Source organism: Brassica napus, chromosome C5, assembly GCF_020379485.1.
Source record: "Brassica napus cultivar Da-Ae chromosome C5, Da-Ae, whole genome shotgun sequence".
Classification (NCBI taxonomy): domain Eukaryota; kingdom Viridiplantae; phylum Streptophyta; class Magnoliopsida; order Brassicales; family Brassicaceae; genus Brassica; species Brassica napus.
The window spans coordinates 1401660-1415680 of NC_063448.1; the positions used below are offsets into that span (position 1 = coordinate 1401660).

The 14021-nt window shown below is 42.3% G+C and overlaps 2 protein-coding genes across 3 annotated transcripts; both read right to left on the reverse strand.

Moving 5' to 3' along the window:
- Positions 1–6685: 6685 nt before the first annotated feature.
- On the reverse strand, positions 6686–8700 carry LOC106399169 (1-aminocyclopropane-1-carboxylate oxidase homolog 7-like). Its single transcript, XM_013839638.3, has 3 exons — positions 8191–8700; positions 7434–7755; positions 6686–7076 (listed from the first exon to the last, which is right to left on the reverse strand). Exons 1-3 carry the CDS (start codon positions 8682–8684, stop codon positions 6825–6827), a joined length of 1068 nt encoding a protein of 355 aa, XP_013695092.1. The 5' UTR covers positions 8685–8700; the 3' UTR covers positions 6686–6824.
- Positions 8701–10052: 1352 nt separating this feature from the next.
- LOC106399163 (BTB/POZ domain-containing protein At1g04390) lies at positions 10053–13911 on the reverse strand. 2 transcript variants are annotated; one of them, XM_013839630.3, is made up of 8 exons: positions 13737–13911; positions 13534–13663; positions 12949–13450; positions 12737–12870; positions 12248–12666; positions 11073–12167; positions 10845–10997; positions 10053–10753 (listed from the first exon to the last, which is right to left on the reverse strand). In XM_013839630.3, the coding sequence occupies exons 1-8, from the start codon at positions 13820–13822 to the stop codon at positions 10321–10323; spliced, it is 2952 nt and encodes a 983-aa protein (XP_013695084.2). In that variant the 5' UTR covers positions 13823–13911; the 3' UTR covers positions 10053–10320. The 2 variants fall into 2 exon arrangements, with proteins under 2 accessions (XP_013695084.2, XP_013695085.2); XM_013839631.3 differs by having other exon boundaries at positions 12949–13407; positions 13737–13820.
- Between the last annotated feature and the right edge of the window lie 110 nt (positions 13912–14021).

The window sequence follows — 14021 nt, forward strand, 5'->3', positions numbered from 1 at the left end:
TTCCTCATCCTTTAACCAGTGGCTACTGGTGCTCACCGTTTTGATATCAGAAGACTTGAAGGTTACCTGTTCCCATAGAATTACCACCAGCCCTAACCTCCTCTACGAGTCCTCTGTCTTTCTATATTGAAGGCGACTGCCTCTGATTTTGCCTTTAGCGGAACAACAGTAACCCTTGGTTCCCAACCTGAACGACCTCTGCAATGCAAAGAAGATTATCTTCCTCCGACAAGGGTAAAGCAGTGGCGCTGGAACACTTACCAGCCCCTCGGAAATCAAGAGTCTGAGTCTCAGACCCAGATATTTCAGCCCTGAAAGAGAAACATGGCCTTACTATCGTAGGAAGGGTCACCAATCCATCAGTCCAAAAGGTGTGGTCCCTTAACCCCTTCTTCACAGAACACTGGAAAGCCGACATCCCTCCGGTAGGATCATACCTCGGCCTAGGAATGTTCCAATTTCACTTTGAATTAGAGTCTGATATAATGACGGTGCTTGAGAAACAACCGTACCACTATGCCCGGTGGATGATAATCCTCCAACGATGGGAGCCCACTGTCTCACCCGACTTCCCATCTATGATCCCCTTTTGGATCAAAGTCCAAGGTATACCAATCCATCTATGGAGAGAAGAAACGATCCGCAACATAGGGGAAGATATTGGAACCTGTGAGAAGGCAGAAATCACCTCTACATCCATAAGAATGAAGGTCCATATCAATGGCAGACTTCCCCTCATCAAGAGCTCAATTATTGAATATCCAAATGGAGATGAGGTGATGGCCACACTAGTTTATGAACGACTCGAGAAGCACTGCTCCAAGTGTAATAAATTAGACCACGAACTACGCGACTGCCTGCTAGCTAAAGCACAAAGGAGAGCCCTCATTACTGATCAGAATGAAGAACGGAAGACGAGAGACTCTATGATCACTGCCCCTCCTGCGAAAAGGGCAGACTCTCTCATAGAATCAAGGCGTCGAGAGCCCCTCAGACGAGTGGATCGAGATCAGGGGAGACGGTATCCTAGCCACTCCCACGGACCCTCCCTCTCGCGTAGCAATCATCTGGACCAGTACCACAGGGGACGACTCTCAAAGGCCCAGGAATGGCGCCCAAGAGACCATACCTCGAGAGGACCCTATAAGGAAGTTTCTCAGAGGAATTCTGCATCTTTTCATGGGGATTCCCACTCACACTCGTCGCCAAAAGGACGACACAATATTGAGCAGAACCAAGCTGATGATTTGTTCACTCCTCAGAACCATCACTACTCTCCTCGTGAGATTGGTTCAGACACAAGAAACAAAGTACATCCATCTGTAAGGGGGACTCCCCTTCGGAGGAGTATCTCGACTCTACCTCAAGAGGCTGTCAATGCTGCTATAGGAGAAATAAGAGAAGCCATGACGCAATATACCAATTGTGCAGACCCGTCGGAGAGCGCAACTCGCAAAGAACGCATGAGACAAGCTGAGGCGCAAGGGGATTTTGAGGAGTCAGCGGTTCAGATAGTAAAGGCAAACTTGGCGCGAGCTTCAGAGGAGACGGTCCCGATTACATCAGATCCAATTTCCCGGGAGAGACTTCCCATCTCTGCTAGGCTGGGCCCAACTAACAGAGTGTCTGATCCAACTGAGCGTACCCCTATATTCGCCAGACTAGGCCCCGTCAATGACGACCAAATGGAGCTTGAACAAGTCTGTAACCTTGAAGTTGGTGAGCAAAGTGATAGGGTCCCTTTGGCTGCACGACTAGGACCTGTCAACACTGATACGACGATGGTGATAGCACAACCTGAAAAAGAACCCTCGATGCCAATAAAGAGAAAACCGGGAAGGCCCCCAGGTAAACAAAGAGTGACTCCAAGTATCCTTCCAGCGCCGGAATCTTCCTCTCGAAAGAGAAAAGCTCCCCATGACAAACCCCCATCGGGGAGAACCAAACCAGCAACTGAGACAGTACGACCGAGGAGAGTGGTCAGAGTAACTAAGAATAGAAGAGGGACTCCACGATCTACCAGACGCCCAGCTACTCCAACCTCCTCGGAAAATCTCCCGATAGCTCATATGATCCCACCAGCTGCGAGACGAAGGATGGATTTTCGGGTTCCATCCAACCCCGTTCCTTAGCGATATTGAGCTGGAACTGTCAAGGGTTGGGGAATCCCCAGACAGCTCGAAGATTGAAAGAGGTATCCAAAAAGTTTCTACCGGATATCATCTTCATAATGGAGTAAAAAAAACCCCGACGAAGTGGTGCTCAAGAAACTACAGCACCTCCGATACGATTGCCACCATCTGGTTTCTCCCACCGGACACGAAGCTGGTGGACTTGGCTTATTCTGGAAGCAGGAGCTAAACCTTCAAATACTAGATTCTAGTGCTCATGTAATCGACACGCTCATTGAATTTGAAGGGAAAAAGTTTTATTCATCCTTTGTTCATGCTAGCACAGACAGGAACCTGAGAAATTCCTTGTGGGATCAACTAGTCTCCAAATCCCTTATACGTGAGGATGCTTGGTTCATTACCAGAGATTTTAATGATTTGCTATGCAATGTTGAGAAGGAAGGAGGACCGGACCGCACGGAAGGATCTTTCACTGACCTCCGAACCTTCTTCTCTGAAGGCAATTTGTTCGATCTTCAACACTTGGGTGACCCGCCTTCTTGGAGAGGCAAACGAGGAGACCATTTAGTACGCTGCAGGCTGGACAGGGCAGCATCTAATACCCTTTGGGCAGAGCGATTTCCCTCAGCTAGATGCCAATACTTGGAGGCTGACTTGACGTCTGATCATAAACCCCTGCTGTCTTTCTTCGACAATGGAGTGGGAAGACGCTGTGATCTTTTCCGCTATGATCGTCGCCTCTGCAAAAATGAGGAAGCCAAGAAAGTAATCTCAGATACATGGCGTGATGCGCAAGTTACTGCGGTGAGCGCTAAGCTTGCTTCTACGCGGAGTGCAATCTCGGCATGGAATAAAACCCAGCAGAGAAATAGTCAAGCAACCATCGAACAGAAGAAACGAGAGCTAGATGTGGCACTAGCATGTCCAGTAAATGATACTTCTCTTATCCAAAGCATTGCCGAGAAGCTCAATGTTGCATACCTGGCCGAGGAAGAGTATTGGAGGCAGCGCAGCCGCCTTCTATGGCTGAAGCTCGGAGACAGAAACACTGGCTATTTTCACGCTATCACCAAAGCTCGCAAACGCGCAAATGCCTTCTCAGTGTTAGAGGGAGAGGACGGACAAATGGTGCATAAAGAAGATGAAATAGTGCAAGTGATCGACTCCTATTTCCAAAAGCTTTTCTCTGCCTGCCCGGGAGAAAGAGAAGAGACAGTCAGGAAAGCGCTCCGACCGATAGTGTCCGACGAAGAGAACTCTCTCCTTACTGCAATCCCAACTGCCTGGGAAATCCGCGAAGCGTGCTTTTCTATCAATGCGAACAAAGCGCCAGGACCAGACGGATTTTCGGCGGGCTTCTTCCATACCCATTGGGAGAACATAGGACCAGATATTATTCACGAAGTGCAGGGGTTTTTCGATGGACAACCCCTCCCAGAAAGCATCAACGACACACATATCCGGCTTATTCCCAAGATTACAAATCCGCAGAAGGTATCAGATTATCGCCCCATAGCGTTGTGTAATGTGTACTACAAGATTTATTCTAAGCTCCTCACGCGAAGAATCCAGCCTCTGCTGGGAAAGCTCATCTCTGAAAACCAATCAGTCTTCGTACCGGGCCGAGCAATCGGGGATAATGTGCTGATAACCCACGAGGTTCTTCATTACCTCAAAACTTCAAAGGCGGAACAACGTTGTGCTATGGCCGTCAAGACGGATATGAGTAAGGCATATGATCGCCTAGAATGGGAATTCATTTCTCTTGTGTTACTTCGGTTGGTATTCCACCAAAAACTTGTGGACTGTATAATGTAGTGCATCACCTCTGTTACCTACTCCTTCCTCATTAACGGCTTGCCTAGAGGGAAGGTAGTACCGAGTCGAGGTATCCGTCAAGGAGACCCTCTTTCCCCCTACATTTTCATTATGTGTAGCGAGGTCCTCTCGGGATTATGTAACAGGGCGCAAGAGGACGGTTCTCTCAGAGGATTGCGTGTGGCTAGGACATGCCCTAGGATCAACCATCTCCTTTTTTCGGATGATACAATGTTTTTCCTCGAATCAAACCGGGAAAATTGTACAGCACTCAAGACTATCTTAGCCAAATATGAGGAAGCATCTGGCCAGTCCATAAACAAAGATAAATCTGCAGTCACCTTCTCACGGAAGTCACCGCCGGACCTGAAGCGAATGGTTAGAGATGAGCTACAAATACATAAAGAGGGCGACACCGGGAAATATCTAGGGCTACCAGAGGCTTTTGGCCGGAAGAAGCGGGATCTCTTTTCCTCTATTGTCGATCGGATCAAACAAAAGGCTTGAAGTTTCTCCACAAAGTTTCTCTCCTCAGCCGGGAAACTAGTCATGCTTCAAAGTGTTCTCTCGGCAGTTCCTTCTTACTCTATGTCCTACTTTGCCTTACCAGTCTCCCTCTGCAGCAGAATCCAATCAGCAGTTACACGATTTTGGTGGGACAACAATGAACACACAAAGAAAATGGCATGGGTTTCGTGGACGTCGATGGCTAAACCGAAGGCACTGGGAGGACTGGGAGTCCGAGATTTTCAAACCTTCAACACCGCTATGCTTGCGAAAACAAGCTGGGGCCTTCTACAAAACCCAGATAGCCTTCTCAGTCGAGTACTCATGGGGAAGTATTGTCCTGACAATAATAACATACTCCTCGCCTCCCCAACTTCTACAATGTCCCACGACTGGAGAAGTGTCCTCCTCAGCCGAGATTTACTCATTAAAAACTTGGGATGGCTAGTGGGGAATGGCCAGTCTATTCAGGTATGGCATGATGCGTGGCTGAACACAAGCAACCAAGAGCGCCCAATGGGACCGCCGAACCAGGCTCATCTGGAGATTTTGGTCTTTGATCTAATGCTCCCAGAATCATGCGAGTGGGATGTTCTCAAAATTCAACGTTTGGTACCTGACTATGAAGAGAAAATTCTACGCATTAAGCCAAGTCAAACCGGGGCTCCGGATAAGCTCATTTGTTTAGGAACAAAATCAGGCTCTTATTCTACTAAATCAGGATACTACTCTGTGGTGATTAGAGAAGAAGGATGAGAAAATGCCCTGAATAATGCAAACTTTAACTGGAAAAAGAATGTCTGGGAGCTTGGATGTACCCCAAAGATAAGGACCTTTGCCTGGAAACTCTTGAAGGGAGCACTCCCCGTGGGAGAGAGACTTACTGAACGTCATATCCCGATCGACCCAAGCTGCAAAAGATGTGGAGCCCCTGAATCTATTACTCATCTCTTCTTCCAATGTCGTTTCGCGAGACAGGTGTGGCGACTGGCTCCGTTTACAACTGAGGTGGAGACTAGCAGAATAATAGATTTAGCTGCGCAATGGCCCTCACTCTGCTCCACTCTATGTCTACCACCGGCAGGAATCACCTCCAAATATCTGGCACCTTGGATTCTCTGGTGTTTATGGAAGTCACGTATCAAGTTTGTTTTTGAAGGCTCCTCAGGTTCCCCTGAGGACACTCTATCTATGGCTTTGAACCTTGCTAGAGAATGGGAATCAAAGCGAGAAGACGAGACCACCCGTAAACCACTAGCACCCCTGCCCGCCCCCCAGTTTCCATCAGGCACAGTGACAATCAGATCAGACGCAGCATGGACCCCTGAAAGGACAACGGCGGGTTTGGGCTGAGTGATTTTCCCCCCTGAAGCACAACGACCTTTCTCCAAGCGGGTGAACTTTGTCTCCTCGGCCCTAGTCGCGGAAGGCCTGGCTCTCCTAAAGGCAGTTAGATCGGGAGTAAGCGAAGAACATAGGATGGTGGCGTTCGAATCGGATTCGGCACAGCTTATTCGAGCTATAAATTCTGGCGAGGGAATCTCGGAGCTGTATGGAGTCATTGAAGACATTTTATCTTTTGCTTCTGTTTTCGAGCTTGTCTCCTTCTCTTGGATTTCTCGAGAGAAAAATGTGCAAGCTGATAGGCTAGCTAAACTAGCTCTGAATGCTGTTGAAAATGTTGTTGAGAACTTGGTTGGAGTGGGTGATATAATTGCCCCCAACTAACTTTCGAGTTTTAATTTAAGTATTATGAGTTTCAAAAAAAAAAAAGAGTAGCAATGCTCTTTCTAGAGAAAAAATATTTATAAAATCTTCAAATCTTCAAAACTGTTAAAAGAGTTTCTAACTATTACAATTTCATAATTATATATATTAAAATTTTATTTAAAATTAAATTTAGTGACCAAAACATATTTTTTTAATATTCTCCATTCTCACTTTTAACAAATGAACACACTGCATAAAAAATGAGCTATATAGTCCATCAATTTTCTTTCATTTTGGTATTTTTATGTTCATAAAAAAATCAGCGCATTAAAATGGGAGAAATTTTTATATCGATTAATTGTCATCGTCCCGTGTGGACGGACCCACCGGTGGTTGCTAGCGAGCTACCGTCAGTCAAACCTTATTTTTTATTCAACTCCCGCTGCCGTTAGGTCGTATCAGAGAACCACACACAGGCTGCTTCAAATGAGAGTTGAGAGAAGCCACAGACACAGGTATTCATTTGATGCTCTGACCGAGTTATTATTCGACAAAATCAACAGAGTAGCTTAACATGGATAAAGACTAACACAACAGTTGCAAGCTGACTGATAAACACACACAAACAAGACGCTCGCACTCTTTTGAAGTGTTTTCTCATATCTTATAATTCAATAAATGCGATGTTCCATCAAGACCTTTCTCAATGTATCCCTTTGAGTACTCAGGTATAGTGAACTCTCTGTATTTCGGAGGGTTCTCTTCAGACACAAGCTCTTTGATTGGTCCGTAAACCGTAGAATTCGGAATCACACTCGAGCTGAAAAAGCACGCCACTGAGATCCTCGGTCCAGCTTTGTTAGCAAGAACCCTATGCTCCACGCTTTTGAACTTATCGTTCGTCATCAACTACACAACACATAAAAGTTATACTCATTCATTCAATGCATCTCACACTAAGGCTTTGACTGCATAGTCATTTTAGAGTAAACATTTACTCTAACTTTTGTTTTACTCTGTGTTCCACCAAAATTTAACCAATCAAGTGAAATATTTTTTCACAATATTACTCTAATTACTATTCAAACAAAGAAAAACACACACTTAGTTTTATTCCATAATTTATCGGAGTAAAAACATTTATTCCACTTTTTTCTCTTTTTTCACCATATTACTCTAATTATTTTCAGCTCTTTTTCAACAAAATTTTTTACTCCATTTTACTGTACTTTTACCAATCACACTTGTTACCGTGTGTCTCTTTACCTGCAAGAAGTCTCCGATGTTGATGACAAGAGCCCCGGGGATGGGCGAGACATCGACCCAACAGTCTTGATGAAGGACTTGAAGACCACCGATTTGGTCTTGAAGGAGCATGGTTATAAAGGTGTTGTCTGAATGCTTACTTGTTCCCAAAGTTATGTCAGGTTGTGGACAAGGAGGGTAATAATGACAGAGCATAAGCAAACCCTTCATGCAACCTAAGCTCTTAAGCTTATCAGAGCTTAAACCAAGAGCTTCGGATAGAAGTTCAAAAAGCAAACCACCTAAGCTCATCACATGCTTCGAGTATCCTATCATAGCATCTCTGAGCCAATGATGTGAGAATCAATATATATCTTACAATTTATCCTAAGATTTCTCAAAGTAAAATGTTTTTTTCTTTTAACTTAAAATATATATAAATCCAACCCGAAAACGGAATTAAGTTTTCGATTACAAGCCGACTTGAACAAAATTTCTCAAATTAAACGGGATTAAATATTTTTTTTATATTTTTTTTAACGTAAAATGTTTTTTAAAACTTAAATCTATATAAAATCAACCCGAAAACAAAATTAAGTTTTCAATTATAAGCTGACTCCAATAATTTTCTGCAAATTAAACTGGAATTAAATAAAATGTTTTTTTTTAAACTTAAAATCTATATAAAATCAACCCAAAAACAGAATTAAGTTTCCGATTACAAGCCGACTTGGACAAAATTTCTCAAATTAAATGGGATCAAGTAAAATGAAATTACCTGCAAGCCACTGGGATATCCTCAGGGTTTGGAGGGTTAGGAGCCATGTAACAAGCGAAGCTGTCTCTCCAATTACCAGCAGATGAACTGTAGAGTTCAAAGTTGTTGTGGTAGATAAATGTCTTGGCGAAGTCGCGTGAGAAGTAAGTTTTCTTAACCTCAGGATCTTCCTCATGAAACCTAACGACTCCATCTTTTATCTCTTCAAGAACGCTTGAAGGAACACCATGGTTGATCACCTGGAATATTCCCCACTTCTCTGAAGCTTCTTTGATCTTCTCCACAGTGCCTTCACGTGACATTGCAAAGTCGATGATAGGGACTGCTAAGTCTGAGGCAGTGACAGAAGGTTTCTTTTCATCTGACGCCACTGGAGGAAGGCCAAAGATTGAAGTAAACTCAGTGATTTGAGGTTCAATGAGGCCACCATGCACTGCAGCTTTCGTTTCATCGATGGACTTGCACTCAAATTCGATTGAGTTTTCAGCCACCATTTTTGTATTTGTTTTAACTTTTTTTCAAGATTTGTCACAAAGGCTTGCTTATGTAGCAGATAGAGAGTAAGAATCAGAAGAAGAAGAGAAACGTGGAGGAGGTCATGCAAAATATGAGAAGCGTGGCAGAATATTTAAGACAAGACTCAGAGCATCTCCATTAACTAGATATCCATTAAATCTCTTATCAATAAATTTTATGTTAGATTTTATGTTAAATTAGAGAGTCTCTCATTATTATTTTTAAAATATATCAATATATCAAATTACATATTCATTATTTTAAATTGGATTAGTAACAATAATACAACTTTAATTATTTAAAACATTAATAGGCAATATATAAATAATATAATCAAAAATTTATATTTAGATAATTAAGCATAAATTTCATAATGTAAACTTACAAAAATAAAGTTTGAAATACAAAAGAGATAAGAAGTGGACTACTTGGGTTAATAATGTAGTTGATGAAAGAAAAAAAATTATGGTAATTTTTTACTTTGTAAAATAAAATTTATGGTATATGATAAGAATAAGATTTAAATCTCATGTTTTCTTCAAATTTTATATATTATTGTATTAGCTAAAAACTACCAATCAATCTTATAAAGAGTTTGGTCTTTTGGGTGTGTGGGACACACGAAGACCGTTTCATGAAGCTCAAAATGTCCGTTTTGTTCACTTTTTAACCTGCTTTTACGTTATAAACCGTTCAAGTTCGGTTCCGTTCAAAACAAATCATGTTTTCACTTGCACATAAAAAATCAACACAAATAAGAAAAAATATTCCGTTATTGATATTTTTCGATATGCAACAAAGAAACGAAACACAAGAGTCTGTCCATACGTAATATAAATATACCGTTTACAAAATATTTTAATTTGCACCGTAATTTTACTGGAGCAATACAAAATGTAGTCAACAATTTTATTATGTTTTCCTTTTTCTGTCGAAGACAAGACAAGTTCTGATTTAATAATAGGAACTAAAAACTGGTTGCTGAAATAGAATCGTCGACCAAAGAGCTTAGAGATCAAATAGAACCAGAAGAGATTGTAAGCATCAGTAAAGAATCTCATACTGTCAATAAGGATAGAGATGAAATGGTAAAAGAGCATCTTCCCTATGCTAAGTGCTTCCTCCAAGACTTTCGCCATCTCTTTCTTTGGTTTCTTGTCTATCTTTCAAACGTTGCGTTTTTAAAAGATTTCAGAACCATTTGATCTGTTTTTTAAACTAAAATGGCTGTAATATATTGTAATTTGGGAATAAAGTGGCTCTCACGATTAACATAAAACTAATTATCTAAGAAATAATTTGACCTTTCAATATCTGTTTTAAGAATGGTTAAAACATATGACAAATTCAAAATTGTTCAAACATTTCCATAAAAAAATTGAACATTAAATCCTTGTATTGCTTACAGATTTTACTTTGTACATAAAAATCACACAACAGGTGCTCCCTATCCAAAAGGGATTAGTGCCAATAATTAACTAACAAAACCATCACGGATCCTATATACTTGGTCGATGATGCGAGACCACTTACTTCTCTCCAGACAGAACTAAAGAGTCCAGACTTCTCAGTTCTCTAACGGTCAAAGCCCTCTTTAGCTTTTGCTTCGGTTACTTAACCACCCTGTTGAGAAAACTGAACAGCAGCGGTTCTGATCAAGTTAACCAGCTCATCATCTAGCTCATCGAGCTCACCCGAGTCACGAAGCTGATGGTAAATAGGAGCTGCATGCTCAGCAGCCGCTTCCACCAGTTTCCACATCGAGAAACTTGCAGCTAATTCGATTGTCTTGATCGATAACTCTCTAGCCGATTCCAAGCAAGAGAGAATCACTTTAGCACAGTCGTTTTGGAGATCTTCCATTATCCACCATTCGGTAAGAGAGTATATCTCCACGTAAGCTTGAAGCTCCTGTAGTTTTGCATCGGTGTCCATGTTGGTCCATCTGCAACCCGACGGAGGTTTTGGCAATTCATCACAGTAGAACCAATTTACAAGCTTAGTTAGCCCCAGCCAGCTCACAGGAACTTTAAGCCTATCCAGATGGCTGCACAATATAAGATCCAACTATTAGATTTTGAGTCTTCTATTCCTCAATAAACACTAAGACGTCTGAATTAAGAGTAACTGTTACACACCTCTCCTGCATTCCGGACCGGAACAAGGCACGCAGGTATTCACAGCCTGACGATAGTATAAACCGGTGACAGTGGGCGTGAGGAGATGTTGAGGAACACAAACGGCAGTTGAAGCTAGCCATGTTTGTTTCTTTAGGAACTAATATAACATCCCTGAAATTACAAGAAAACTGTGATCTATCTTTGATTGTTAGCCTCTAAAAGAATGATGAGAATGATAAAACTTACGAGAAATGGATGAGTTTAGGAGTGAGGGCAAGGGGTAGATCGATTCTTGGTATTGAAGACCCCCACTTGGGTCTTCCTCTGCATAGCATCTGAAGCAGAATCTTTGTCTTACAATGTCTCGCCAATGTTTTCAGCTTTTTCAGAGTCGAACTCTCCACTTCCACATATCCAGAGTAAGCAAACTCCAACAACTTAACAAGCGCCAGAGTATCCACATTGGCAGACATGCGAATTTCTTGAACCGTTCCACTGTGAGCTCCCTCCTTAGGCGGCAGTAACGTTGGACACCTGACAGCGAGAATAACTTTGTTCACACTCGCACCATTCCCATTAGCGAAAAGGAGTCGCATATCACTACATTCCTCATCTTCATAAGCTCCCATGAGTCTTTTCCCCAACTTATCTTGGAAGCCATAGTATCCAAGATTGCTTAGGATGTATGCAGCATACCGCCTTGGACCAGAGCCATACGTTCCATCTCGGATCTCCTGAAGCGTGGTGCATAACCGATCTTTCACACTTTCTCTCTTGTTCAAAAATTCTTCGGCGTGATTCTGTTCAGAGAAAGAATGATTTACCAACTCGGCCAGAGCCAAGAGCGCATAGAGAAGAATAGCATCTTTGTTGTCCCAGTCCTCCGTACATTCCCAGCAACATATCCTCTTCTCAGCACTGCTTTGGGGATAAGGAGCAAAACTCGATGCTCCAACATTCTCACGATTCCTCTGATACCAACTACAGAAAGATAACAGTATCTCCAAACCCTGGTTTCTTAAAGTGAAACTCGCATACTGAGGGATTGATGAATAGCATGCCAAGCCAACCAAACAGACGGTAGTTTGCAGTATATTTGGCAGTACATAGCCTCCAGAAGACGGAATATAACTTAGGAAATTCACAAGGGAATACAAGTTCTGCTCACCATCTTCTCCTATGATAAACGAGAGGGTATCTCTGGCCCTTGATGATATGTATTTGGAGGGTGAATATATCATCATTAGCACAGCTCTTGATGCTGACTCACTTTGGGAGGCACTGATAGTATCGGTTTGACATATCTGGTACCCTTTCTGAACCGACCTTGAAAAGGTCAAGCTTTAAGAAAATCAAAATAAAAAAAAATCAGAATAGATAAGACTGACTATATCCAAAAAGACAAACAACCAGTTTCTTACCATGCACATGTGACAAGAAAGTTGAGGTTGAGTTCTTCTCCACGCGAAGTAGAATCAAACTCTTCCTCACAGTGAGCTGCCAAGAATCCAATTATATCCCAAACATATGACCTTAGACTAGGTAGAAAATTTGCATTGAGTATCTTCTCAGCAACAGAAATTTCTTCTTCCAGAGACGCATGACCATCCAAGGAGGATTCACTACAAAAATTCTCCACCACAAGACTAAGAAGCGCTTCTGAGATCCGATACTTCCAGAAATAAATATGATGTTTCCCTTCCCAACGAGTGATAAAAGCCAGTTTACAAGCCTCTATCCGATCATTTTCAAGCTTTCCTGACCTTATTGTCCAAACTATAACCTTTACCAGGGGATCAGAACATATGTTTATCATCTTCAAGCATTCTCTGTTACCTGTCTGATCAATGGCCCTGGATTAGAAACCAACTAAGTAACTGAGAAAGGTCAACGGGGCGAGAAATTATTACCGCAAGCCTTTGTGCTAGCTTAAACCCTTCAATTCGAGCATTTGGAGGGCTTGACTCGTCCATGCAGCTAATCATCATATCTAACATAGCCTTCCCATTATCTAGAAGCTCATTGGCACCATGGCCACAAAGCGCTGAAACAGAGACAAAATAAGGCGAATTTATTTGGGAAATCTGTAGCCAAGTAAGTAGATAGCAATAACTATATATACCTAGAGAAGAATACAGCTTCAAAGCTGCAAATCTCAAATCCATATCAGGCTTCTGACTAACACTCTCCAATAAACCCATCAAGTCAGGATCATTCCAGACCAAATACCTTGACTGAGGCCATTTCAACATTACAGTACTTAAAAGCGAAGCCATCTCCTGAAACCATTCCACCGACACATTCCCTTCAGAAAAACTCTGCAGATTAGCAACCACAGAAACCACAGTTCTCCCTTCTTCTAAAACCTTCCACACTTCTTTCTCCTTAGTTTCTCTCACGTTTACAAGAATCGCGTTCAAAGCAACAGCACAAGGAAGGGAAGCTTCCATTTGCTGAACACTTGATGACAAAGACTCCACAAGATCCAAAGAATACGATTGAAGGAGAGAAGGAGGAACGATACGGAGCAGCTTAATGAGCACATTGGCTGCTAAACCCACCACAGCTCTGTTTCTATACCCTAGAATAAACACCAATGCCCTGGCTATGTCAGATATTGAATCCTAAGCAGCAAAAGACAAAAACAATTTCGAATCAAGAAGACAATTCTCGACGAATCACATATGGATCAAAGTCGTTTAGTAACCTTGATGAGACGATGGTTAGCTGTTGCACGAGAAAAGCAATCAAGAAAAGCTGAAATTGATCTAACGACGTGCCTCTGTATCTCGATATCAGTACACTCCCACTTCTTCTCCTTCTCATCACTTACCCTCCTGCCAAATCAATTAACCCCAAAATATCTCAGGAAACAAGCTCGAAAGGGGAAACAGAGGTGGAAGAGAAGACCTGAAGCCGAGATTGAGAGCGTGATAAAGGCGCTGGTGAAGGGTATTCATATGTGCGGTGGTGTTTCCTCCCTTCGACGACGCCATGTGAGTCGCCGGAGTTGCTTCTTCGCTTCCCGTTCGATTGCAAATTCACCGGCGGTGGAGGGAAACGGAGAGTTTTAGTTATGGACCAATAAGACCGTCGTTGAGTTTTGATAATGGGCCTATAAATAAGGCTTTCACTCAGTTTTTCTTACTGGGCCTATAAATAAGGCTGTAACTCAATTGGCTTACAGACATAATT

Excerpts from the sequence above, each read along its gene's own strand:
- LOC106399169 (XM_013839638.3), bottom strand. The coding sequence starts at position 8,684 with ATGGTGGCTGAAAACTCAATCGAATTTGAGTGCAAGTCCATCGATGAA. Across the intron at positions 7,756-8,190 it reads GATATCCCAGTGGCTTGCAG|AGATGCTATGATAGGATACT; the intron begins GTAATTTCATTT and ends TCATTGGCTCAG. Across the intron at positions 7,077-7,433 it reads ACATCGGAGACTTCTTGCAG|TTGATGACGAACGATAAGTT; the intron begins GTAAAGAGACAC and ends TGTGTTGTGTAG.
- LOC106399163 (XM_013839630.3), bottom strand. The coding sequence starts at position 13,822 with ATGGCGTCGTCGAAGGGAGGAAACACCACCGCACATATGAATACCCTT. Across the intron at positions 13,664-13,736 it reads GCTCTCAATCTCGGCTTCAG|GAGGGTAAGTGATGAGAAGG; the intron begins GTCTTCTCTTCC and ends TTGATTTGGCAG. Across the intron at positions 10,998-11,072 it reads CCTAAACTCATCCATTTCTC|GGATGTTATATTAGTTCCTA; the intron begins GTAAGTTTTATC and ends TTGTAATTTCAG.